The 23,643-nt window shown below is 38.3% G+C and overlaps 4 protein-coding genes across 4 annotated transcripts; all 4 read left to right on the top strand.

Moving 5' to 3' along the window:
- The first annotated feature begins 1,296 nt into the window (after window positions 1-1,296).
- Window positions 1,297-3,056, top strand: LOC143572201 (putative mannan endo-1,4-beta-mannosidase 9). The gene is made up of 5 exons (XM_077057422.1): window positions 1,297-1,575; window positions 1,746-1,943; window positions 2,076-2,198; window positions 2,312-2,514; window positions 2,687-3,056. Exons 1-5 carry the CDS (start codon window positions 1,297-1,299, stop codon window positions 3,054-3,056), a joined length of 1,173 nt encoding a protein of 390 aa, XP_076913537.1.
- A 3,884-nt stretch (window positions 3,057-6,940) lies between these two features.
- Window positions 6,941-9,026, top strand: LOC143572195 (putative mannan endo-1,4-beta-mannosidase 9). Its single transcript, XM_077057416.1, has 5 exons — window positions 6,941-7,419; window positions 7,590-7,787; window positions 7,920-8,042; window positions 8,156-8,358; window positions 8,531-9,026. The coding sequence occupies exons 1-5, from the start codon at window positions 7,141-7,143 to the stop codon at window positions 8,898-8,900; spliced, it is 1,173 nt and encodes a 390-aa protein (XP_076913531.1). The 5' UTR covers window positions 6,941-7,140; the 3' UTR covers window positions 8,901-9,026.
- A 3,871-nt stretch (window positions 9,027-12,897) lies between these two features.
- Window positions 12,898-14,868, top strand: LOC143572196 (putative mannan endo-1,4-beta-mannosidase 9). Its single transcript, XM_077057417.1, has 5 exons — window positions 12,898-13,257; window positions 13,428-13,625; window positions 13,754-13,876; window positions 13,998-14,200; window positions 14,373-14,868. Exons 1-5 carry the CDS (start codon window positions 12,979-12,981, stop codon window positions 14,740-14,742), a joined length of 1,173 nt encoding a protein of 390 aa, XP_076913532.1. The 5' UTR covers window positions 12,898-12,978; the 3' UTR covers window positions 14,743-14,868.
- Window positions 14,869-18,667: 3,799 nt separating this feature from the next.
- On the top strand, window positions 18,668-20,423 carry LOC143572202 (putative mannan endo-1,4-beta-mannosidase 9). Its single transcript, XM_077057423.1, has 5 exons — window positions 18,668-18,946; window positions 19,117-19,314; window positions 19,447-19,569; window positions 19,679-19,881; window positions 20,054-20,423. Exons 1-5 carry the CDS (start codon window positions 18,668-18,670, stop codon window positions 20,421-20,423), a joined length of 1,173 nt encoding a protein of 390 aa, XP_076913538.1.
- The last annotated feature ends 3,220 nt before the right edge of the window (window positions 20,424-23,643 follow it).

Raw genomic sequence — 23,643 nt, forward strand, 5'->3', positions numbered from 1 at the left:
TCACCACACGGATCCAACTTCTCGAACACCTTGAAAACAATATAAAAATAACAAGCTTTGAACACGGTTAAACAATGACGAAAACCCGACCAATTTTGACTTTCTTAAGTTTGGTCAATCAGAACATATAATTATTTCTCGGCCAAAAAACATCTTGCAAACATGTGGCTTGGCTCATTATTTCTTGTAGTTGAATCAAATTTGTGCGAGCAGGCCTAATTAAAATATGAGACTGATCCATCATTCTGGCCCAAAACTGAAATAAAACAGGCAGCCCAATAGTGAACATTCTTGCCGGGCCATTTCTTGATATATTATATTAGCCCAACTGTCAAACCTAAGGCGGAAATGCCGGGACGCGAACCGTGGTTCACAGCTCACAAGGTACTATCATGCAATATAAAATATGGCAATATCTAATTAATTTATTTATTTCAAAATTCAAATAAAGTGCACAAGTTTCAATATATGACAATAATAATCCAAATTTAAATAAAATGCAAATATCCACTGTTTTAATATCTAACGGTCTCTCTATGTGTCCTTCACCTTAGTTAAGAGACATAATTCAATTTACCGCTTAAAGAGTCACGTATAATAAAACCACCAAATATCCATTCACCATGTTTTCCAACATTATGTACAAGTACCTAATACAAAAATCCTGTAACTAGCTAGAATCGGAACCGTGGAATGAGTTTTCTAATCATTAAAGAGTACGACGGTCGTGTTTGTCTTGCGTGATGTTAATCCGGCCACAAATCAGGCAAGGTAAAAAAGTCATCAGCTAGTCATATGTAATTTGCTATATATATATATCGATCCACTTGATGTTATATGCTTCTAAGATGAAACAGAAAGTGACATCACATGCAAATTGAAGCTCATGCAACATGCGTCACCTCACCTCACCAGATGTTACTTACAAGATCCACGCACATAGAGAAATAATATATATTGACCAGAAATAGAAGCTTCAAACGAACAAATTGCACACAAGCTAGCAAACGACTACCAAACGCTTTGTGTTTCGCAGTTGACACCAACTGAATTGTGATGACGCCTTATGCAACTACTTTATGTTTGGAGTTAAAGCTGTTCATGCAACCAACCGTATGGAGCCATGCATGGGCGTTCTTGAGTTACACAAGCAAGATGAAGAGGTCTCGTTTCCAGTTAGTTACCGATCCGTAGTATAAATACAGAGGGAGTTAGGACACCGGAACACACACTCTGCATTCCATCCATTGCTCATACTCATTTCGTATATCAACTTCTACTGAAATCTAATCAACCATGTCATCACCCAATGGAGATCATTCCGTTAATGGCAGTTTTGCAGAGACAAGGAAACATCGTTTCGAGGTTAATGGAAAGCCGATGTATTTTAACGGGTTTAACGCCTACTGGCTAATGTGTATGGCTGCTGATCCATCCACGAAAACCAAGGTCTCAGATGCTTTTCAAGAAGCTTCAAAAGTTGGAATGAACATCGTTAGGACCTGGGCTTTTAGTGATGGTGGCAGCAAACCCCTACAAACCTCTCCCGGTGTTTACAATGAGGACATGTTTAAGGTTCTCCAATAATCTGATGGATATCAATTTCATTTCTTTCAGTTTTTTTTATATGTGCTTGTCATTGATTTTATTTAAACTCAACTATAATCAGATATCAAACAAATATATATACTCCTAGGAGTAGCTAGGATATCAAACATCTAATCCTGGCTTCATTGTCTTTACAGGGGCTGGATTTTGTGATATCAGAAGCCAAAAAACATAACCTTCGCTTAATTCTAAGCTTGGTCAATAACTGGGACGATTTTGGAGGTAAAAAACAATACGTTCAATGGGCCAGGGATCATGGAGGGCAGTACGTTAACAGCGACGACGAATTCTTTTCTAACGCTGTCGTTAAAGGATATTATAAGAATCATGTGAAGGTATATACATATGATCTGCATGTTGGTCTTCAGTCACATTAATTATATATTTTCTACAGCATCCATAATTGGTTGTATATATGTTGTTGCTATTCTTGAGCATGCTAATTAATATGTGCAACTTACTTACAGAGCATTCTTACGAGACTCAACTCAATCACCGGTGTTGCCTATAAGGACGATCCCACCATCTTCGCATGGGAGCTGATGAATGAGCCCCGTTGCCAGTCTGATCTGTCGGGAAAGACGCTTCAGGTTCATCTATGCTAGCTTGTTCTCCAGCTAGCTAACCGCTAACACACACACGCACGCACGCACGCACGCACACACATATATAAATAACGCCTCGATCGCTCTTCTTCCTGTAGGAATGGACCGTAGAAATGGCCGCTGAAGTCAAATCAATTGACAGGAATCATCTTCTTGAAATTGGGCTGGAAGGGTTTTATGGAGAGTCGATGCCTGATAGGAAACAAATCAATCCAGGCTATGAAGTTGGGACTGACTTTATTTCAAACAACAAGATCAATGACGTAGATTTCGCTACCATCCATCTCTATCCGGATCAATGGTACCATCTGTTCCTTACCGCCATCTAACTCAAACACAAGTTTGTTCATTTTGTCATGTATATAATCTGAAACGTACACCACCAGCCAACTCCAACACCTGGCTATAGTTATAGCGTTTTTATGTCATTTTGTTAGATTGATTGACATACATACACGTATTCTGATTCACAGGGTTTCGGGAGGAAGCGCTGAAGCTCAAGCCGAGTTTGTAGAAAAATGGATTAAAGCCCATATTGAGGATAGTAAAGTCGTCCTGCGAAAACCATTACTCATTGCGGAATTTGGTAAGTCCTCGTGGTCATCAGGCTACACCGTCAAGGCAAGGGACGATTACTTTCAAAACATATTCAACATGGCTTACGAAAGTGCAAGAAACGACGGGTCTTGTTCGGGCACAACGTTTTGGCAAGTCATGGCTGAAGGAATGGATAATTGGGGCGACGGATACCAAGTTGTGTTGGAGCAAAGCCCCTCAACTGCTGCCGTGATTGCACAACAATCACAAAAGATTTCTTCACTCAACTCGACGATGAACATATAGTTCTATGCTTACCACACAAGAAGAGCGATGGCCGATGAAATTGGATTCGTTTAAAATAAATATCTTTGTGCGGCAACACTAGCCGCCACCTTTGATTTGAAGCTTACATACCTTTAAAATTTGAATTTAAAAATAAGTTGAATCTAGGAACACTTTATTATTTAAAGACTGAAATTCACAGTGTAATGCAACATCCCTAAACCATGGATGGATGAATGAATTTGCTGGTTGGATTAATGCATGATAAGTAATGAATATTATTTTAAATCTAAATAATATGACACTATCCGTTTATATTTATTGAGTACTTTTGCTAACCAAACAGGTTGAAAATTCAACACCTTGATAACAAAGACTAAAATCCGTTGTCCATTTAAAACACGTTGTCTTAAACAAATTGTAACCTGACACTTACACCCAAAGAAATACTAATGATTCAAGTTAGAAATTAAAAAAAAAAAAACAAAAAACAAAAAACTTTACATGCGCAGTGATCTCCCAAATATTCTCCGCCTAAAACGATAGCAGCTTGTGTACCTTTACAACCACCAACAAGGCAAATAAAAGTAAAAAATAATAATGTTTTTGACAAAAAATAAATAAATTTATATAGAGCTTCAACAAATACCGCGTAAACAACTTAACAATGTCGCGAAACTAGAGATCGGAGAATATATGTTGGGCCCTATTTTGTGATGTAGTCTTTTGTATTAACTCATACAGCTCACGATGTAATTTATTAGCTTTCGGTTTCATTTCTGTATGTTTGAGCCCTAGACCTTGTATTTTAGAGCCCTTTGGGCTGACATTGTGTTGTAAAAGTCGGATTACAAGGCCATGTCGATTCCAAGGTCCTCGGACATCAACCTTGCCGTCGTTTTCCCAACTCGGCCACCATTACTTGCCAAGGTCCAACTCCGTCAAAAGTCGGAGTACCCGGGATTACTCGGCCTCCAAGGTCAACCCGGCCACCATTTCTTTTTATTAAAAAGTTAAAAATAACAACAAAAGATGAATATTTTGAATTAAGTTTTTTTTTCATATAAATAATGTTTATTTTGACGTGAATTACGCTTGTCTTAACACATATATATAATATCCAATAATTATTTTATGTTATATTTATCTTGTTCGAGTACAGGCCGAGTTCTCCCCGAGTACTCCCTACAAGGGGCCGGGACAGCTGCCTAGGGATCGACTAGCGAGTTTTTAAACACTGGCTGGTATAATAGATGGGAGCATGGCATGGCTTCACCTATAAAAGGTGAAGCATGCACATGCTAAACCAACCTTTTGAAAACTCTATCTTATCTTTCTACCAACTCTCTCTTTTCTTTCCCTTTTCGACAGTGAACCGAACACAACAAGATCAGAGATCTCGGTTCCTTGTGAGTGATTTCCACTAGCTCACGAGTGAGATTTATCAAAGAACATTGTTGTTTGATCCGTTCTAGGTACCTACAATTGCTATCAGAGCTTTCGGTTCAACCTTTTGTGGTTTTCAGATCGTAGTTTTCGGATTTTGATCTTAGTTTTTGTTGGATTTGAGGTTGTTTTTCGTGTTATCAACTACTTTTGGAGTACCTTACACCTTTGATCTACACGAAAATCATCAAATCTGTGTTTTTTGTGTTTTTGAGTTTTTTAGTCTGGTTCAGATTTGGTTGAAAAACTTAGATCTAGGCCGATTTAGTGGTTGTTAGACTACAGTCTTTTTTACTCTATTGGTAGTTTAGGCGCCATCTTAAAAAAATCACTGTAGCAAATCGAGCCGAGTTACTGTAGCAAATCGAGTGGAGTACTGTAGCAAATCGAGTCGGGTTACTTTAGCAAATCTAGTCGAGTACTGTAGCAAATCGAGACGAGTTACTTTAGCAAATCGAGTCGAGTACCGTCGCAATTACTTTACTGAAAAAAAAGTTTAGGTCCCGAAACCGGATCCGACAAACGAACGGATCTGTTCCTGATAAACGATCGAGACGGGTGTGGTGAAATCATACGATCGAATGAATAATACAATGATAATATAGATAACGAATGATCCCGTAATCGGTAAAAATATTAATATAATAAACGAACCGACCCCACCCAAGGTGAGTTCCCCTAGGGTGGGTGAAAACACCATAAAAACACACAGATAAAAAGACAACATGTGACATATACAGAGAAAAAACAACAATATTTTAGAAGCATTTTTCCCGTTGAATCTAAACGCGTGCACCGAAGCTCTCATCTCGGATCCGGAATTCACGCCCACTTTAATTATTAGCCTGACCATAAATATATTACGAGTTTTGCCGTATTTATATCGCAAGTCACAAATTATTGGCAAAACAATCACCCCCTCGGCCTGTGATATCAAAAGTTTGACAACCCGTGTCTCGCATCTTCACAAATCACCCGATAAACCGAAGCCTCTTCGTTTCAATTCACCCCCTCAAGGTATGACCCGCCTAATTTCATTCATGGAGGAGTTCTCGCTTCTTTATCCATTCTCTTAGGTATTAAGCAATATAGGTTGAGAAGAGCTCGAATATCCACAAATCGATTTCGAATTACCGGGTTCAATGATCAAATAACAAAACTTATTATTTCTTCTTTAAATCCAAATCCGTATCCAATTTGTTCAAAGTTCACCACACGGATCCAACTTCTCGAACACCTTGAAAACAATATAAAAATAAAAAGCTTTGAACACGGTTAAACAATGACGAAAACCCGACCAATTTTGACTTTCTTAAGTTTGGTCAATGAGAACATATAATTATTTCTCGGCCCAAAAACATCTTGCAAACATGTGGCTTGGCTCATTATTTCTTGTAGTTGAATCAAATTTGTGCGAGCAGGCCTAATTAAAATATGAGACTGATCCATCATTCTGGCCCAAAACTGAAATAAAACAGGCAGCCCAATAGTGAACATTCTTGCCGGGCCATTTCTTGATATATTATATCAGCCCAACTGTCAAACCTAAGGCGGAAATGCCGGGACGCGAACCGTGGTTCACAGCTCACAAGGTACTATCATGCAATATAAAATATGGCAATATCTAATTAATTTATTTATTTCAAAATTCAAATAAAGTGCACAAGTTTCAATATATGACAATAATAATCCAAATTTAAATAAAATGCAAATATCCACTGTTTTAATATCTTTTTTTTTTTTTTTTTTTTGAAACAACAAATTTTTCACCTAAAATCCCTCTAACCTTGCACTTGCAAGGATTTGAACCCACCACCTCCACTTTAAAAGGTGGACACCATACCACTAGACCATTAGGTCATGGGTACTGTTTTAATATCTAACGGTCTCTCTATGTGTCCTTCACCTTAGTTAAGAGACATAATTCAATTTACCGCTTAAAGAGTCACGTATAATAAAACCACCAAATATCCATTCACCATGTTTTCCAACATTATGTACAAGTACCTAATACAAAAATCCTATAACTAGCTAGAATCGGAACCGTGGAATGAGTTTTCTAATCATTAAAGAGTACGACGGTCGTGTTTGTCTTGCGTGATGTTAATCCGGCCACAAATCAGGCAAGGTAAAAAAGTCATCAGCTAGTCATATGTAATTTGCTATATATATATATATATATCGATCCACTTGATGTTATATGCTTCTAAGATGAAACAGAAAGTGACATCACATGCAAATTGAAGCTCATGCAACATGCGTCACCTCACCTCACCAGATGTTACTTACAAGATCCACGCACATAGAGAAATAATATATATTGACCAGAAATAGAAGCTTCAAACGAACAAATTGCACACAAGCTAGCAAACGACTACCAAACGCTTTGTGTTTCGCAGTTGACACCAACTGAATTGTGATGACGCCTTATGCAACTACTTTATGTTTGGAGTTAAAGCTGTTCATGCAACCAACCGTATGGAGCCATGCATGGGCGTTCTTGAGTTACACAAGCAAGATGAAGAGGTCTCGTTTCCAGTTAGTTACTGATCCGTAGTATAAATACAGAGGGAGTTAGGACACCGGAACACACACTCTGCATTCCATCCATTGCTCATACTCATTTCGTATATCAACTTCTACTGAAATCTAATCAACCATGTCATCACCCAATGGAGATCATTCCGTTAATGGCAGTTTTGCAGAGACAAGGAAACATCGTTTCGAGGTTAATGGAAAGCCGATGTATTTTAACGGGTTTAACGCCTACTGGCTAATGTGTATGGCTGCTGATCCATCCACGAAAACCAAGGTCTCAGATGCTTTTCAAGAAGCTTCAAAAGTTGGAATGAACATCGTTAGGACCTGGGCTTTTAGTGATGGTGGCAGCAAACCCCTACAAACCTCTCCCGGTGTTTACAATGAGGACATGTTTAAGGTTCTCCAATAATCTGATGGATATCAATTTCATTTCTTTCCGTTTTTTTTATATGTGCTTGTCATTGATTTTATTTAAACTCAACTATAATCAGATATCAAACAAATATATATACTCCTAGGAGTAGCTAGGATATCAAACATCTAATCCTGGCTTCATTGTCTTTACAGGGGCTGGATTTTGTGATATCAGAAGCCAAAAAACATAACCTTCGCTTAATTCTAAGCTTGGTCAATAACTGGGACGATTTTGGAGGTAAAAAACAATACGTTCAATGGGCCAGGGATCATGGAGGGCAGTACGTTAACAGCGACGACGAATTCTTTTCTAACGCTGTCGTTAAAGGATATTATAAGAATCATGTGAAGGTATATACATATGATCTGCATGTTGGTCTTCAGTCACATTAATTATATATTTTCTACAGCATCCATAATTGGTTGTATATATGTTGTTGCTATTCTTGAGCATGCTAATTAATATGCGCAACTTACTTACAGAGCATTCTTACGAGACTCAACTCAATCACCGGTGTTGCCTATAAGGACGATCCCACCATCTTCGCATGGGAGCTGATGAATGAGCCCCGTTGCCAGTCTGATCTGTCGGGAAAGACGCTTCAGGTTCATCTATGCTAGCTTGTTCTCCAGCTAGCTAACCGCTAACACACACACACACACACGCACGCACGCACGCACATATATAAATAACGCCTCGATCGCTCTTCTTCCTGTAGGAATGGACCGTAGAAATGGCCGCTGAAGTCAAATCAATTGACAGGAATCATCTTCTTGAAATTGGGCTTGAAGGGTTTTATGGAGAGTCGATGCCTGATAGGAAACAAATCAATCCAGGCTATGAAGTTGGGACTGACTTTATTTCAAACAACAAGATCAATGACGTAGATTTCGCTACCATCCATCTCTATCCGGATCAATGGTACCATCTGTTCCTTACCGCCATCTAACTCAAACACAAGTTTGTTCATTTTGTCATGTATATAATCTGAAACGTACACCACCAGCCAACTCCAACACCTGGCTATAGTTATAGCGTTTTTATGTCATTTTGTTAGATTGATTGACATACATACACGTATTCTGATTCACAGGGTTTCGGGAGGAAGCGCTGAAGCTCAAGCCGAGTTTGTAGAAAAATGGATTAAAGCCCATATTGAGGATAGTAAAGTCGTCCTGCGAAAACCATTACTCATTACGGAATTTGGTAAGTCCTCGTGGTCATCAGGCTACACCGTCAAGGCAAGGGACGATTACTTTCAAAACATATTCAACATGGCTTACGAAAGTGCAAGAAACGACGGGTCTTGTTCGGGCACAACGTTTTGGCAAGTCATGGCTGAAGGAATGGATAATTGGGGCGACGGATACCAAGTTGTGTTGGAGCAAAGCCCCTCAACTGCTGCCGTGATTGCACAACAATCACAAAAGATTTCTTCACTCAACTCGACGATGAACATATAGTTCTATGCTTACCACACAAGAAGAGCGATGGCCGATGAAATTGGATTCGTTTAAAATAAATATCTTTGTGCGGCAACACTAGCCGCCACCTTTGATTTGAAGCTTACATACCTTTAAAATTTGAATTTAAAAATAAGTTGAATCTAGGAACACTTTATTATTTAAAGACTGAAATTCACAGTGTAATGCAACATCCCTAAACCATGGATGGATGAATGAATTTGCTGGTTGGATTAATGCATGATAAGTAATGAATATTATTTTAAATCTAAATAATATGACACTATCCGTTTATATTTATTGAGTACTTTTGCTAACCAAACAGGTTGAAAATTCAACACCTTGATAACAAAGACTAAAATCCGTTGTCCATTTAAAACACGTTGTCTTAAACAAATTGTAACCTGACACTTACACCCAAAGAAATACTAATGAATCAAGTTAGAAATTAAAAAAAAAAAAACAAAAAACAAAAAACTTTACATGCGCAGTGATCTCCCAAATATTCTCCGCCTAAAACGATAGCAGCTTGTGTACCTTTACAACCACCAACAAGGCAAATAAAAGTAAAAAATAATAATGTTTTTGACAAAAAATAAATAAATTTATATAGAGCTTCAACAAATACCGCGTAAACAACTTAACAATGTCGCGAAACTAGAGATCGGAGAATATATGTTGGGCCCTATTTTGTGATGTAGTCTTTTGTATTAACTCATACAGCTCACGATGTAATTTATTAGCTTTCGGTTTCATTTCTGTATGTTTGAGCCCGAGACCTTGTATTTTAGAGCCCTTTGGGCTGACATTGTGTTGTAAAAGTCGGATTACAAGGCCATGTCGATTCCAAGGTCCTCGGACATCAACCTTGCCGTCGTTTTCCCAACTCGGCCACCATTACTTGCCAAGGTCCAACTCCGTCAAAAGTCGGAGTACCCGGGATTACTCGGCCTCCAAGGTCAACCCGGCCACCATTTCTTTTTATTAAAAAGTTAAAAATAACAACAAAAGATGAATATTTTGAATTAAGTTTTTTTTTCAAATAAATAATGTTTATTTTGACGTGAATTACGCTTGTCTTAACACATATATATAATATCCAATAATTATTTTATGTTATATTTATCTTGTTCGAGTACAGGCCGAGTTCTCCCCGAGTACTCCCTACAAGGGGCCGGGACAGCTGCCTAGGAATCGCCTAGCGAGTTTTTAAACACTGGCTGGTATAATAGATGGGAGCATGGCATGGCTTCACCTATAAAAGGTGAAGCATGCACAAGCTAAACCAACCTTTTGAAAACTCTATCTTATCTTTCTACCAACTCTCTCTTTTCTTTCCCTTTTCGACAGTGAACCGAACACAACAAGATCAGAGATCTCGGGTCCTTGTGAGTGATTTCCGCTAGCTCACGAGTGAGATTTATCAAAGAACATTGTTGTTTGATCCGTTCTAGGTACCTACAATTGCTATCAGAGCTTTCGGTTCAACCTTTTGTGGTTTTCAGATCGTAGTTTTCGGATTTTGATCTTAGTTTTTGTTGGATTTGAGGTTGTTTTTCGTGTTATCAACTACTTTTGGAGTACCTTACACCTTTGATCTACACGAAAATCATCAAATCTGTGTTTTTTGTGTTTTTGAGTTTTTTAGTCTGGTTCAGATTTGGTTGAAAAACTTAGATCTAGGCCGATTTAGTGGTTGTTAGACTACAGTCTTTTTTACTCTATTGGTAGTTTAGGCGCCATCTTAAAAAAATCACTGTAGCAAATCGAGCAGAGTTACTGTAGCAAATCGAGTGGAGTACTGTAGCAAATCGAGTCGGGTTACTTTAGCAAATCTAGTCGAGTACTGTAGCAAATCGAGACGAGTTACTTTAGCAAATCGAGTCGAGTACCGTCGCAATTACTTTACTGAAAAAAAAGTTTAGGTCCCGAAACCGGATCCGACAAACGAACGGATCTGTTCCTGATAAACGATCGAGACGGGTGTGGTGAAATCATACGATCGAATGAATAATACAATGATAATATAGATAACGAATGATCCCGTAATCGGTAAAAATATTAATATAATAAACGAACCGACCCCACCCAAGGTGAGTTCCCCTAGGGTGGGTGAAAACACCATAAAAACACACAGATAAAAAGACAACATGTGACATATACAGAGAAAAAACAACAATATTTTAGAAGCATTTTTCCCGTTGAATCTAAACGCGTGCACCGAAGCTCTCATCTCGGATCCGGAATTCACGCCCACTTTAATTATTAGCCTGACCATAAATATATTACGAGTTTTGCCGTATTTATATCGCAAGTCACAAATTATTGGCAAAACAATCACCCCCTCGGCCTGTGATATCAAAAGTTTGACAACCCGTGTCTCGCATCTTCACAAATCACCCGATAAACCGAAGCCTCTTCGTTTCAATTCACCCCCTCAAGGTATGACCCGCCTAATTTCATTCATGGAGGAGTTCTCGCTTCTTTATCCATTCTCTTAGGTATTAAGCAATATAGGTTGAGAAGAGCTCGAATATCCACAAATCGATTTCGAATTACCGGGTTCAATGATCAAATAACAAAACTTATTATTTCTTCTTTAAATCCAAATCCGTATCCAATTTGTTCAAAGTTCACCACACGGATCCAACTTCTCGAACACCTTGAAAACAATATAAAAATAAAAAGCTTTGAACACGGTTAAACAATGATGAAAACCCGACCAATTTTGACTTTCTTAAGTTTGGTCAATGAGAACATATAATTATTTCTCGGCCCAAAAACATCTTGCAAACATGTGGCTTGGCTCATTATTTCTTGTAGTTGAATCAAATTTGTGCGAGCAGGCCTAATTAAAATATGAGACTGATCCATCATTCTGGCCCAAAACTGAAATAAAACAGGCAGCCCAATAGTGAACATTCTTGCCGGGCCATTTCTTGATATATTATATCAGCCCAACTGTTAAACCTAAGGCGGAAATGCCGGGACGCGAACCGTGGTTCACAGCTCACAAGGTACTATCATGCAATATAAAATATGGCAATATCTAATTAATTTATTTATTTCAAAATTCAAATAAAGTGCACAAGTTTCAATATATGACAATAATAATCCAAATTTAAATAAAATGCAAATATCCACTGTTTTAATATCTTTTTTTTTTTTTTTTTTTGAAACAACAAATTTTTTCACCTAAAATCCCTCTAACCTTGCACTTGCAAGGATTTGAACCCACCACCTCCACTTTAAAAGGTGGACACCATACCACTAGACCATTAGGTCATGGGTACTGTTTTAATATCTAACGGTCTCTCTATGTGTCCTTCACCTTAGTTAAGAGACATAATTCAATTTACCGCTTAAAGAGTCACGTATAATAAAACCACCAAATATCCATTCACCATGTTTTCCAACATTATGTACAAGTACCTAATACAAAAATCCTATAACTAGCTAGAATCGGAACCGTGGAATGAGTTTTCTAATCATTAAAGAGTACGACGGTCGTGTTTGTCTTGCGTGATGTTAATCCGGCCACAAATCAGGCAAGGTAAAAAAGTCATCAGCTAGTCATATGTAATTTGCTATATATATATATCGATCCACTTGATGTTATATGCTTCTAAGATGAAACAGAAAGTGACATCACATGCAAATTGAAGCTCATGCAACATGCGTCACCTCACCTCACCAGATGTTACTTACAAGATCCACGCACATAGAGAAATAATATATATTGACCAGAAATAGAAGCTTCAAACGAACAAATTGCACACAAGCTAGCAAACGACTACCAAACGCTTTGTGTTTCGCAGTTGACACCAACTGAATTGTGATGACGCCTTATGCAACTACTTTATGTTTGGAGTTAAAGCTGTTCATGCAACCAACCGTATGGAGCCATGCATGGGCGTTCTTGAGTTACACAAGCAAGATGAAGAGGTCTCGTTTCCAGTTAGTTACCGATCCGTAGTATAAATACAGAGGGAGTTAGGACACCGGAACACACACTCTGCATTCCATCCATTGCTCATACTCATTTCGTATATCAACTTCTACTGAAATCTAATCAACCATGTCATCACCCAATGGAGATCATTCCGTTAATGGCAGTTTTGCAGAGACAAGGAAACATCGTTTCGAGGTTAATGGAAAGCCGATGTATTTTAACGGGTTTAACGCCTACTGGCTAATGTGTATGGCTGCTGATCCATCCACGAAAACCAAGGTCTCAGATGCATTTCAAGAAGCTTCAAAAGTTGGAATGAACATCGTTAGGACCTGGGCTTTTAGTGATGGTGGCAGCAAACCCCTACAAACCTCTCCCGGTGTTTACAATGAGGACATGTTTAAGGTTCTCCAATAATCTGATGGATATCAATTTCATTTCTTTCAGTTTTTTTTATATGTGCTTGTCATTGATTTTATTTAAACTCAACTATAATCAGATATCAAACAAATATATATACTCCTAGGAGTAGCTAGGATATCAAACATCTAATCCTGGCTTCATTGTCTTTACAGGGGCTGGATTTTGTGATATCAGAAGCCAAAAAACATAACCTTCCCTTAATTCTAAGCTTGGTCAATAACTGGGACGATTTTGGAGGTAAAAAACAATACGTTCAATGGGCCAGGGATCATGGAGGGCAGTACGTTAACAGCGACGACGAATTCTTTTCTAACGCTGTCGTTAAAGGATATTATAAGAATCATGTGAAGGTATATACATATGATCTGCGTGTTGGTCTTCAGTCACATTAATTATATATTTTCTACAGCATCCATAATTGGTTGTATATATGTTGTTGCTATTCTTGAGCATGCTAATTAATATGTGCAACTTACAGAGCATTCTTACGAGACTCAACTCAATCACCGGTGTTGCCTATAAGGACGGTCCCACCATCTTCGCATGGGAGCTGATGAATGAGCCCCGTTGCCAGTCTGATCTGACGGGAAAGACGCTTCAGGTTCATCTATGCTAGCTTGTTCTCCAGCTAGCTAACCGCTAACACACACACACACACGCGCACGCACGCACGCACGCACACACATATATAAATAACGCCTCGATCGCTCTTCTTCCTGTAGGAATGGACCGTAGAAATGGCCGCTGAAGTCAAATCAATTGACAGGAATCATCTTCTTGAAATTGGGCTTGAAGGGTTTTATGGAGAGTCGATGCCTGATAGGAAACAAATCAATCCAGGCTATGAAGTTGGGACTGACTTTATTTCAAACAACAAGATCAATGACGTAGATTTCGCTACCATCCATCTCTATCCGGATCAATGGTACCATCTGTTCCTTACCGCCATCTAACTCAAACACAAGTTTGTTCATTTTGTCATGTATATAATCTGAAACGTACACCACCAGCCAACTCCAACACCTGGCTATAGTTATAGCGTTTTTATGTCATTTTGTTAGATTGATTGACATACATACACGTATTCTGATTCACAGGGTTTCGGGAGGAAGCGCTGAAGCTCAAGCCGAGTTTGTAGAAAAATGGATTAAAGCCCATATTGAGGATAGTAAAGTCGTCCTGCGAAAACCATTACTCATTGCGGAATTTGGTAAGTCCTCGTGGTCATCAGGCTACACCGTCAAGGCAAGGGACGATTACTTTCAAAACATATTCAACATGGCTTACGAAAGTGCAAGAAACGACGGGTCTTGTTCGGGCACAACGTTTTGGCAAGTCATGGCTGAAGGAATGGATAATTGGGGCGACGGATACCAAGTTGTGTTGGAGCAAAGCCCCTCAACTGCTGCCGTGATTGCACAACAATCACAAAAGATTTCTTCACTCAACTCGACGATGAACATATAGTTCTATGCTTACCACACAAGAAGAGCGATGGCCGATGAAATTGGATTCGTTTAAAATAAATATCTTTGTGCGGCAACACTAGCCGCCACCTTTGATTTGAAGCTTACATACCTTTAAAATTTGAATTTAAAAATAAGTTGAATCTAGGAACACTTTATTATTTAAAGACTGAAATTCACAGTGTAATGCAACATCCCTAAACCATGGATGGATGAATGAATTTGCTGGTTGGATTAATGCATGATAAGTAATGAATATTATTTTAAATCTAAATAATATGACACTATCCGTTTATATTTATTGAGTACTTTTGCTAACCAAACAGGTTGAAAATTCAACACCTTGATAACAAAGACTAAAATCCGTTGTCCATTTAAAACACGTTGTCTTAAACAAATTGTAACCTGACACTTACACCCAAAGAAATACTAATGATTCAAGTTAGAAATTAAAAAAAAAAAAACAAAAAACAAAAAACTTTACATGCGCAGTGATCTCCCAAATATTCTCCGCCTAAAACGATAGCAGCTTGTGTACCTTTACAACCACCAACAAGGCAAATAAAAGTAAAAAATAATAATGTTTTTGACAAAAAATAAATAAATTTATATAGAGCTTCAACAAATACCGCGTAAACAACTTAACAATGTCGCGAAACTAGAGATCGGAGAATATATGTTGGGCCCTATTTTGTGATGTAGTCTTTTGTATTAACTCATACAGCTCACGATGTAATTTATTAGCTTTCGGTTTCATTTCTGTATGTTTGAGCCCTAGACCTTGTATTTTAGAGCCCTTTGGGCTGACATTGTGTTGTAAAAGTCGGATTACAAGGCCATGTCGATTCCAAGGTCCTCGGACATCAACCTTGCCGTCGTTTTCCCAACTCGGCCACCATTACTTGCCAAGGTCCAACTCCGTCAAAAGTCGGAGTACCCGGGATTACTCGGCCTCCAAGGTCAACCCGGCCACCATTTCTTTTTATTAAAAAGTTAAAAATAACAACAAAAGATGAATATTTTGAATTAAGTTTTTTTTTCATATAAATAATGTTTATTTTGACGTGAATTACGCTTGTCTTAACACATATATATAATATCCAATAATTATTTTATGTTATATTTATCTTGTTCGAGTACAGGCCGAGTTCTCCCCGAGTACTCCCTACAAGGGGCCGGGACAGCTGCCTAGGGATCGCCTAGCGAGTTTTTAAACACTGGCTGGTATAATAGATGGGAGCATGGCATGGCTTCACCTATAAAAGGTCAAGCATGCACATGCTAAACCAACCTTTTGAAAACTCTATCTTATCTTTCTACCAACTCTCTCTTTTCTTTCCCTTTTCGACAGTGAACCGAACACAACAAGATCAGAGATCTCGGTTCCTTGTGAGTGATTTCCGCTAGCTCACGAGTGAGATTTATCAAAGAACATTGTTGTTTGATCCGTTCTAGGTACCTACAATTGCTATCAGAGCTTTCGGTTCAACCTTTTGTGGTTTTCAGATCGTAGTTTTCGGATTTTGATCTTAGTTTTTGTTGGATTTGAGGTTGTTTTTCGTGTTATCAACTACTTTTGGAGTACCTTACACCTTTGATCTACACGAAAATCATCAAATCTGTGTTTTTGAGTTTTTTAGTCTGGTTCAGATTTGGTTGAAAAACTTAGATCTAGGCCGATTTAGTGGTTGTTAGACTACAGTCTTTTTTACTCTATTGGTAGTTTAGGCGCCATCTTAAAAAAATCACTGTAGCAAATCGAGCCGAGTTACTGTAGCAAATCGAGTGGAGTACTGTAGCAAATCGAGTCGGGTTACTTTAGCAAATCTAGTCGAGTACTGTAGCAAATCGAGACGAGTTACTTTAGCAAATCGAGTCGAGTACCGTCGCAATTACTTTACTGAAAAAAAAGTTTAGGTCCCGAAACCGGATCCGACAAACGAACGGATCTGTTCCTGATAAACGATCGAGACGGGTGTGGTGAAATCATACGATCGAATGAATAATACAATGATAATATAGATAACGAATGATCCCGTAATCGGTAAAAATATTAATATAATAAACGAACCGACCCCACCCAAGGTGAGTTCCCCTAGGGTGGGTGAAAACACCATAAAAACACACACATAAAAAGACAACATGTGACATATATAGAGAAAAAACAATAATATTTTAGAAGCATTTTTCCCGTTGAATCTAAACGCGTGCACCGAAGCTCTCATCTCGGATCCGGAATTCACGCCCACTTTAATTATTAGCCTGACCATAAATATATTACGAGTTTCGCCGTATTTATATCGCAAGTCACAAATTATTGGCAAAACAATCACCCCCTCGGCCTGTGATATCAAAAGTTTGACAACCCGTGTCTCGCATCTTCACAAATCACCCGATAAACCGAAGCCTCTTCGTTTCAATTCACCCCCTCAAGGTATGACCCGCCTAATTTCATTCATGGAGGAGTTCTCGCTTCTTTATCCATTCTCTTAGGTATTAAGCAATATAGGTTGAGAAGAGCTCGAATATCCACAAATCGATTTCGAATTACCGGGTTCAATGATCAAATAACAAAACTTATTATTTCTTCTTTAAATCCAAATCCGTATCCAATTTGTTCAAAGTTCACCACACGGATCCAACTTCTCGAACACCTTGAAAACAATATAAAAATAAAAAGCTTTGAACACGGTTAAACAATGACGAAAACCCGACCAATTTTGACTTTCTTAAGTTTGGTCAATGAGAACATATAATTATTTCTCGGCCCAAAAACATCTTGCAAACATGTGGCTTGGCTCATTATTTCTTGTAGTTGAATCAAATTTGTGCGAGCAGGCCTAATTAAAATATGAGACTGATCCATCATTCTGGCCCAAAACTGAAATAAAACAGGCAGCCCAATAGTGAACATTCTTGCCGGGCCATTTCTTGATATATTATATCAGCCCAACTGTCAAACCTAAGGCGGAAATGCCGGGACGCGAACCGTGGTTCACAGCTCACAAGGTACAATCATGCAATATAAAATATGGCAATATCTAATTAATTTATTTATTTCAAAATTCAAATAAAGTGCACAAGTTTCAATATATGACAATAATAATCCAAATTTAAATAAAATGCAAATATCCACTGTTTTAATATCTAACGGTCTCTCTATGTGTCCTTCACCTTAGTTAAGAGACATAATTCAATTTACCGCTTAAAGAGTCACGTATAATAAAACCACCAAATATCCATTCACCATGTTTTCCAACATTATGTACAAGTACCTAATACAAAAATCCTGTAACTAGCTAGAATCGGAACCGTGGAATGAGTTTTCTAATCATTAAAGAGTACGACGGTCGTGTTTGTCTTGCGTGATGTTAATCCGGCCACAAATCAGGCAAGGTAAAAAAGTCATCAGCTAGTCATATGTAATTTGCTATATATATATATCGATCCACTTGATGTTATATGCTTCTAAGATGAAACAGAAAGTGACATCACATGCAAATTGAAGCTCATGCAACATGCGTCACCTCACCTCACCTCAACAGATGTTACTTACAAGATCCACGCACATAGAGAAATAATATATATTGACCAGAAATAGAAGCTTCAAACGAACAAATTGCACACAAGCTAGCAAACGACTACCAAACGCTTTGTGTTTCGCAGTTGACACCAACTGAATTGTGATGACGCCTTATGCAACTACTTTATGTTTGGAGTTAAAGCTGTTCATGCAACCAACCGTATGGAGCCATGCATGGGCGTTCTTGAGTTACACAAGCAAGATGAAGAGGTCTCGTTTCCAGTTAGTTACAGATCCGTAGTATAAATACAGAGGGAGTTAGGACACCGGAACACACACTCTGCATTCCATCCATTGCTCATACTCATTTCGTATATCAACTTCTACTGAAATCTAATCAACCATGTCATCACCCAATGGAGATCATTCCGTTAATGGCAGTTTTGCAGAGACAAGGAAACATCGTTTCGAGGTTAATGGAAAGCCGATGTATTTTAACGGGTTTAACGCCTACTGGCTAATGTGTATGGCTGCTGATCCATCCACGAAAACCAAGGTCTCAGATGCTTTTCAAGAAGCTTCAAAAGTTGGAATGAACATCGTTAGGACCTGGGCTTTTAGTGATGGTGGCAGCAAACCCCTACAAACCTCTCCCGGTGTTTACAATGAGGACATGTTTAAGGTTCTCCAATAATCTGATGGATATCAATTTCATTTCTTTCAGTTTTTTTTATATGTGCTTGTCATTGATTTTATTTAAACTCAACTATAATCAGATATCAAACAAATATATATACTCCTAGGAGTAGCTAGGATATCAAACATCTAATCCTGGCTTCATTGTCTTTACAGGGGCTGGATTTTGTGATATCAGAAGCCAAAAAACATAACCTTCGCTTAATTCTAAGCTTGGTCAATAACTGGGACGATTTTGGAGGTAAAAAACAATACGTTCAATGGGCCAGGGATCATGGAGGGCAGTACGTTAACAGCGACGACGAATTCTTTTCTAACGCTGTCGTTAAAGGATATTATAAGAATCATGTGAAGGTATATACATATGATCTGCATGTTGGTCTTCAGTCACATTAATTATATATTTTCTACAGCATCCATAATTGGTTGTATATATGTTGTTGCTATTCTTGAGCATGCTAATTAATATGTGCAACTTACTTACAGAGCATTCTTACGAGACTCAACTCAATCACCGGTGTTGCCTATAAGGACGATCCCACCATCTTCGCATGGGAGCTGATGAATGAGCCCCGTTGCCAGTCTGATCTGTCGGGAAAGACGCTTCAGGTTCATCTATGCTAGCTTGTTCTCCAGCTAGCTAACCGCTAACACACACACGCACGCACGCACGCACACACATATATAAATAACGCCTCGATCGCTCTTCTTCCTGTAGGAATGGACCGTAGAAATGGCCGCTGAAGTCAAATCAATTGACAGGAATCATCTTCTTGAAATTGGGCTGGAAGGGTTTTATGGAGAGTCGATGCCTGATAGGAAACAAATCAATCCAGGCTATGAAGTTGGGACTGACTTTATTTCAAACAACAAGATCAATGACGTAGATTTCGCTACCATCCATCTCTATCCGGATCAATGGTACCATCTGTTCCTTACCGCCATCTAACTCAAACACAAGTTTGTTCATTTTGTCATGTATATAATCTGAAACGTACACCACCAGCCAACTCCAACACCTGGCTATAGTTATAGCGTTTTTATGTCATTTTGTTAGATTGATTGACATACATACACGTATTCTGATTCACAGGGTTTCGGGAGGAAGCGCTGAAGCTCAAGCCGAGTTTGTAGAAAAATGGATTAAAGCCCATATTGAGGATAGTAAAGTCGTCCTGCGAAAACCATTACTCATTGCGGAATTTGGTAAGTCCTCGTGGTCATCAGGCTACACCGTCAAGGCAAGGGACGATTACTTTCAAAACATATTCAACATGGCTTACGAAAGTGCAAGAAACGACGGGTCTTGTTCGGGCACAACGTTTTGGCAAGTCATGGCTGAAGGAATGGATAATTGGGGCGACGGATACCAAGTTGTGTTGGAGCAAAGCCCCTCAACTGCTGCCGTGATTGCACAACAATCACAAAAGATTTCTTCACTCAACTCGACGATGAACATATAGTTCTATGCTTACCACACAAGAAGAGCGATGGCCGATGAAATTGGATTCGTTTAAAATAAATATCTTTGTGCGGCAACACTAGCCGCCACCTTTGATTTGAAGCTTACATACCTTTAAAATTTGAATTTAAAAATAAGTTGAATCTAGGAACACTTTATTATTTAAAGACTGAAATTCACAGTGTAATGCAACATCCCTAAACCATGGATGGATGAATGAATTTGCTGGTTGGATTAATGCATGATAAGTAATGAATATTATTTTAAATCTAAATAATATGACACTATCCGTTTATATTTATTGAGTACTTTTGCTAACCAAACAGGTTGAAAATTCAACACCTTGATAACAAAGACTAAAATCCGTTGTCCATTTAAAACACGTTGTCTTAAACAAATTGTAACCTGACACTTACACCCAAAGAAATACTAATGATTCAAGTTAGAAATTAAAAAAAAAAAAACAAAAAACAAAAAACTTTACATGCGCAGTGATCTCCCAAATATTCTCCGCCTAAAACGATAGCAGCTTGTGTACCTTTACAACCACCAACAAGGCAAATAAAAGTAAAAAATAATAATGTTTTTGACAAAAAATAAATAAATTTATATAGAGCTTCAACAAATACCGCGTAAACAACTTAACAATGTCGCGAAACTAGAGATCGGAGAATATATGTTGGGCCCTATTTTGTGATGTAGTCTTTTGTATTAACTCATACAGCTCACGATGTAATTTATTAGCTTTCGGTTTCATTTCTGTATGTTTGAGCCCGAGACCTTGTATTTTAGAGCCCTTTGGGCTGACATTGTGTTGTAAAAGTCGGATTACAAGGCCATGTCGATTCCAAGGTCCTCGGACATCAACCTTGCCGTCGTTTTCCCAACTCGGCCACCATTACTTGCCAAGGTCCAACTCCGTCAAAAGTCGGAGTACCCGGGATTACTCGGCCTCCAAGGTCAACCCGGCCACCATTTCTTTTTATTAAAAAGTTAAAAATAACAACAAAAGATGAATATTTTGAATTAAGTTTTTTTTTCAAATAAATAATGTTTATTTTGACGTGAATTACGCTTGTCTTAACACATATATATAATATCCAATAATTATTTTATGTTATATTTATCTTGTTCGAGTACAGGCCGAGTTCTCCCCGAGTACTCCCTACAAGGGGCCGGGACAGCTGCCTAGGGATCGCCTAGCGAGTTTTTAAACACTGGCTGGTATAATAGATGGGAGCATGGCATGGCTTCACCTATAAAAGGTGAAGCATGCACAAGCTAAACCAACCTTTTGAAAACTCTATCTTATCTTTCTACCAACTCTCTCTTTTCTTTCCCTTTTCGACAGTGAACCGAACACAACAAGATCAGAGATCTCGGGTCCTTGTGAGTGATTTCCGCTAGCTCACGAGTGAGATTTATCAAAGAACATTGTTGTTTGATCCGTTCTAGGTACCTACAATTGCTATCAGAGCTTTCGGTTCAACCTTTTGTGGTTTTCAGATCGTAGTTTTCGGATTTTGATCTTAGTTTTTGTTGGATTTGAGGTTGTTTTTCGTGTTATCAACTACTTTTGGAGTACCTTACACCTTTGATCTACACGAAAATCATCAAATCTGTGTTTTTTGTGTTTTTGAGTTTTTTAGTCTGGTTCAGATTTGGTTGAAAAACTTAGATCTAGGCCGATTTAGTGGTTGTTAGACTACAGTCTTTTTTACTCTATTGGTAGTTTAGGCGCCATCTTAAAAAAATCACTGTAGCAAATCGAGCAGAGTTACTGTAGCAAATCGAGTGGAGTACTGTAGCAAATCGAGTCGGGTTACTTTAGCAAATCTAGTCGAGTACTGTAGCAAATCGAGACGAGTTACTTTAGCAAATCGAGTCGAGTACCGTCGCAATTACTTTACTGAAAAAAAAGTTTAGGTCCCGAAACCGGATCCGACAAACGAACGGATCTGTTCCTGATAAACGATCGAGACGGGTGTGGTGAAATCATACGATCGAATGAATAATACAATGATAATATAGATAACGAATGATCCCGTAATCGGTAAAAATATTAATATAATAAACGAACCGACCCCACCCAAGGTGAGTTCCCCTAGGGTGGGTGAAAACACCATAAAAACACACACATAAAAAGACAACATGTGACATATATAGAGAAAAAAAAACAATATTTTAGAAGCATTTTTCCCGTTGAATCTAAACGCGTGCACCGAAGCTCTCATCTCGGATCCGGAATTCACGCCCACTTTAATTATTAGCCTGACCATAAATATATTACGTGTTTCGCCGTATTTATATCGCAAGTCACAAATTATTGGCAAAACAATCACCCCCTCGGCCTGTGATATCAAAAGTTTGACAACCCGTGTCTCGCATCTTCACAAATCACCCGATAAACCGAAGCCTCTTCGTTTCAATTCACCCCCTCAAGGTATGACCCGCCTAATTTCATTCATGGAGGAGTTCTCGCTTCTTTATCCATTCTCTTAGGTATTAAGCAATATAGGTTGAGAAGAGCTCGAATATCCACAAATCGATTTCGAATTACCGGGTTCAATGATCAAATAACAAAACTTATTATTTCTTCTTTAAATCCAAATCCGTATCCAATTTGTTCAAAGTTCACCACACGGATCCAACTTCTCGAACACCTTGAAAACAATATAAAAATAAAAAGCTTTGAACACGGTTAAACAATGACGAAAACCCGACCAATTTTGACTTTCTTAAGTTTGGTCAATGAGAACATATAATTATTTCTCGGCCCAAAAACATCTTGCAAACATGTGGCTTGGCTCATTATTTCTTGTAGTTGAATCAAATTTGTGCGAGCAGGCCTAATTAAAATATGAGACTGATCCATCATTCTGGCCCAAAACTGAAATAAAACAGGCAGCCCAATAGTGAACATTCTTGCCGGGCCATTTCTTGATATATTATATTAGCCCAACTGTCAAACCTAAGGCGGAAATGCCGGGACGCGAACCGTGGTTCACAGCTCACAAGGTACTATCATGCAATATAAAATATGGCAATATCTAATTAATTTATTTATTTCAAAATTCAAATAAAGTGCACAAGTTTCAATATATGACAATAATAATCCAAATTTAAATAAAATGCAAATATCCACTGTTTTAATATCTAACGGTCTCTCTATGTGTCCTTCACCTTAGTTAAGAGACATAATTCAATTTACCGCTTAAAGA

Source organism: Bidens hawaiensis, unplaced genomic scaffold, assembly GCF_021521415.1.
Source record: "Bidens hawaiensis isolate Kalapana, Puna unplaced genomic scaffold, B.hawaiensis_p1.1 tig00025765_1, whole genome shotgun sequence".
Classification (NCBI taxonomy): Eukaryota; Viridiplantae; Streptophyta; class Magnoliopsida; order Asterales; family Asteraceae; genus Bidens; species Bidens hawaiensis.

Bases quoted from the DNA above. Each gene is read 5' to 3' on its own strand.
- LOC143572201 (XM_077057422.1), top strand. From the start codon at position 1,297: ATGTCATCACCCAATGGAGATCATTCCGTTAATGGCAGTTTTGCAGAG. The intron at 1,576-1,745 runs GTTCTCCAATAA...TTGTCTTTACAG, and splicing joins ACAATGAGGACATGTTTAAG to GGGCTGGATTTTGTGATATC. The intron at 1,944-2,075 runs GTATATACATAT...ACTTACTTACAG, and splicing joins ATTATAAGAATCATGTGAAG to AGCATTCTTACGAGACTCAA.
- LOC143572195 (XM_077057416.1), top strand. From the start codon at position 7,141: ATGTCATCACCCAATGGAGATCATTCCGTTAATGGCAGTTTTGCAGAG. The intron at 7,788-7,919 runs GTATATACATAT...ACTTACTTACAG, and splicing joins ATTATAAGAATCATGTGAAG to AGCATTCTTACGAGACTCAA. The intron at 8,043-8,155 runs GTTCATCTATGC...TTCTTCCTGTAG, and splicing joins TGTCGGGAAAGACGCTTCAG to GAATGGACCGTAGAAATGGC.
- LOC143572196 (XM_077057417.1), top strand. From the start codon at position 12,979: ATGTCATCACCCAATGGAGATCATTCCGTTAATGGCAGTTTTGCAGAG. The intron at 13,258-13,427 runs GTTCTCCAATAA...TTGTCTTTACAG, and splicing joins ACAATGAGGACATGTTTAAG to GGGCTGGATTTTGTGATATC. The intron at 13,877-13,997 runs GTTCATCTATGC...TTCTTCCTGTAG, and splicing joins TGACGGGAAAGACGCTTCAG to GAATGGACCGTAGAAATGGC.
- LOC143572202 (XM_077057423.1), top strand. From the start codon at position 18,668: ATGTCATCACCCAATGGAGATCATTCCGTTAATGGCAGTTTTGCAGAG. The intron at 19,570-19,678 runs GTTCATCTATGC...TTCTTCCTGTAG, and splicing joins TGTCGGGAAAGACGCTTCAG to GAATGGACCGTAGAAATGGC. The intron at 19,882-20,053 runs GTACCATCTGTT...TCTGATTCACAG, and splicing joins CATCTCTATCCGGATCAATG to GGTTTCGGGAGGAAGCGCTG.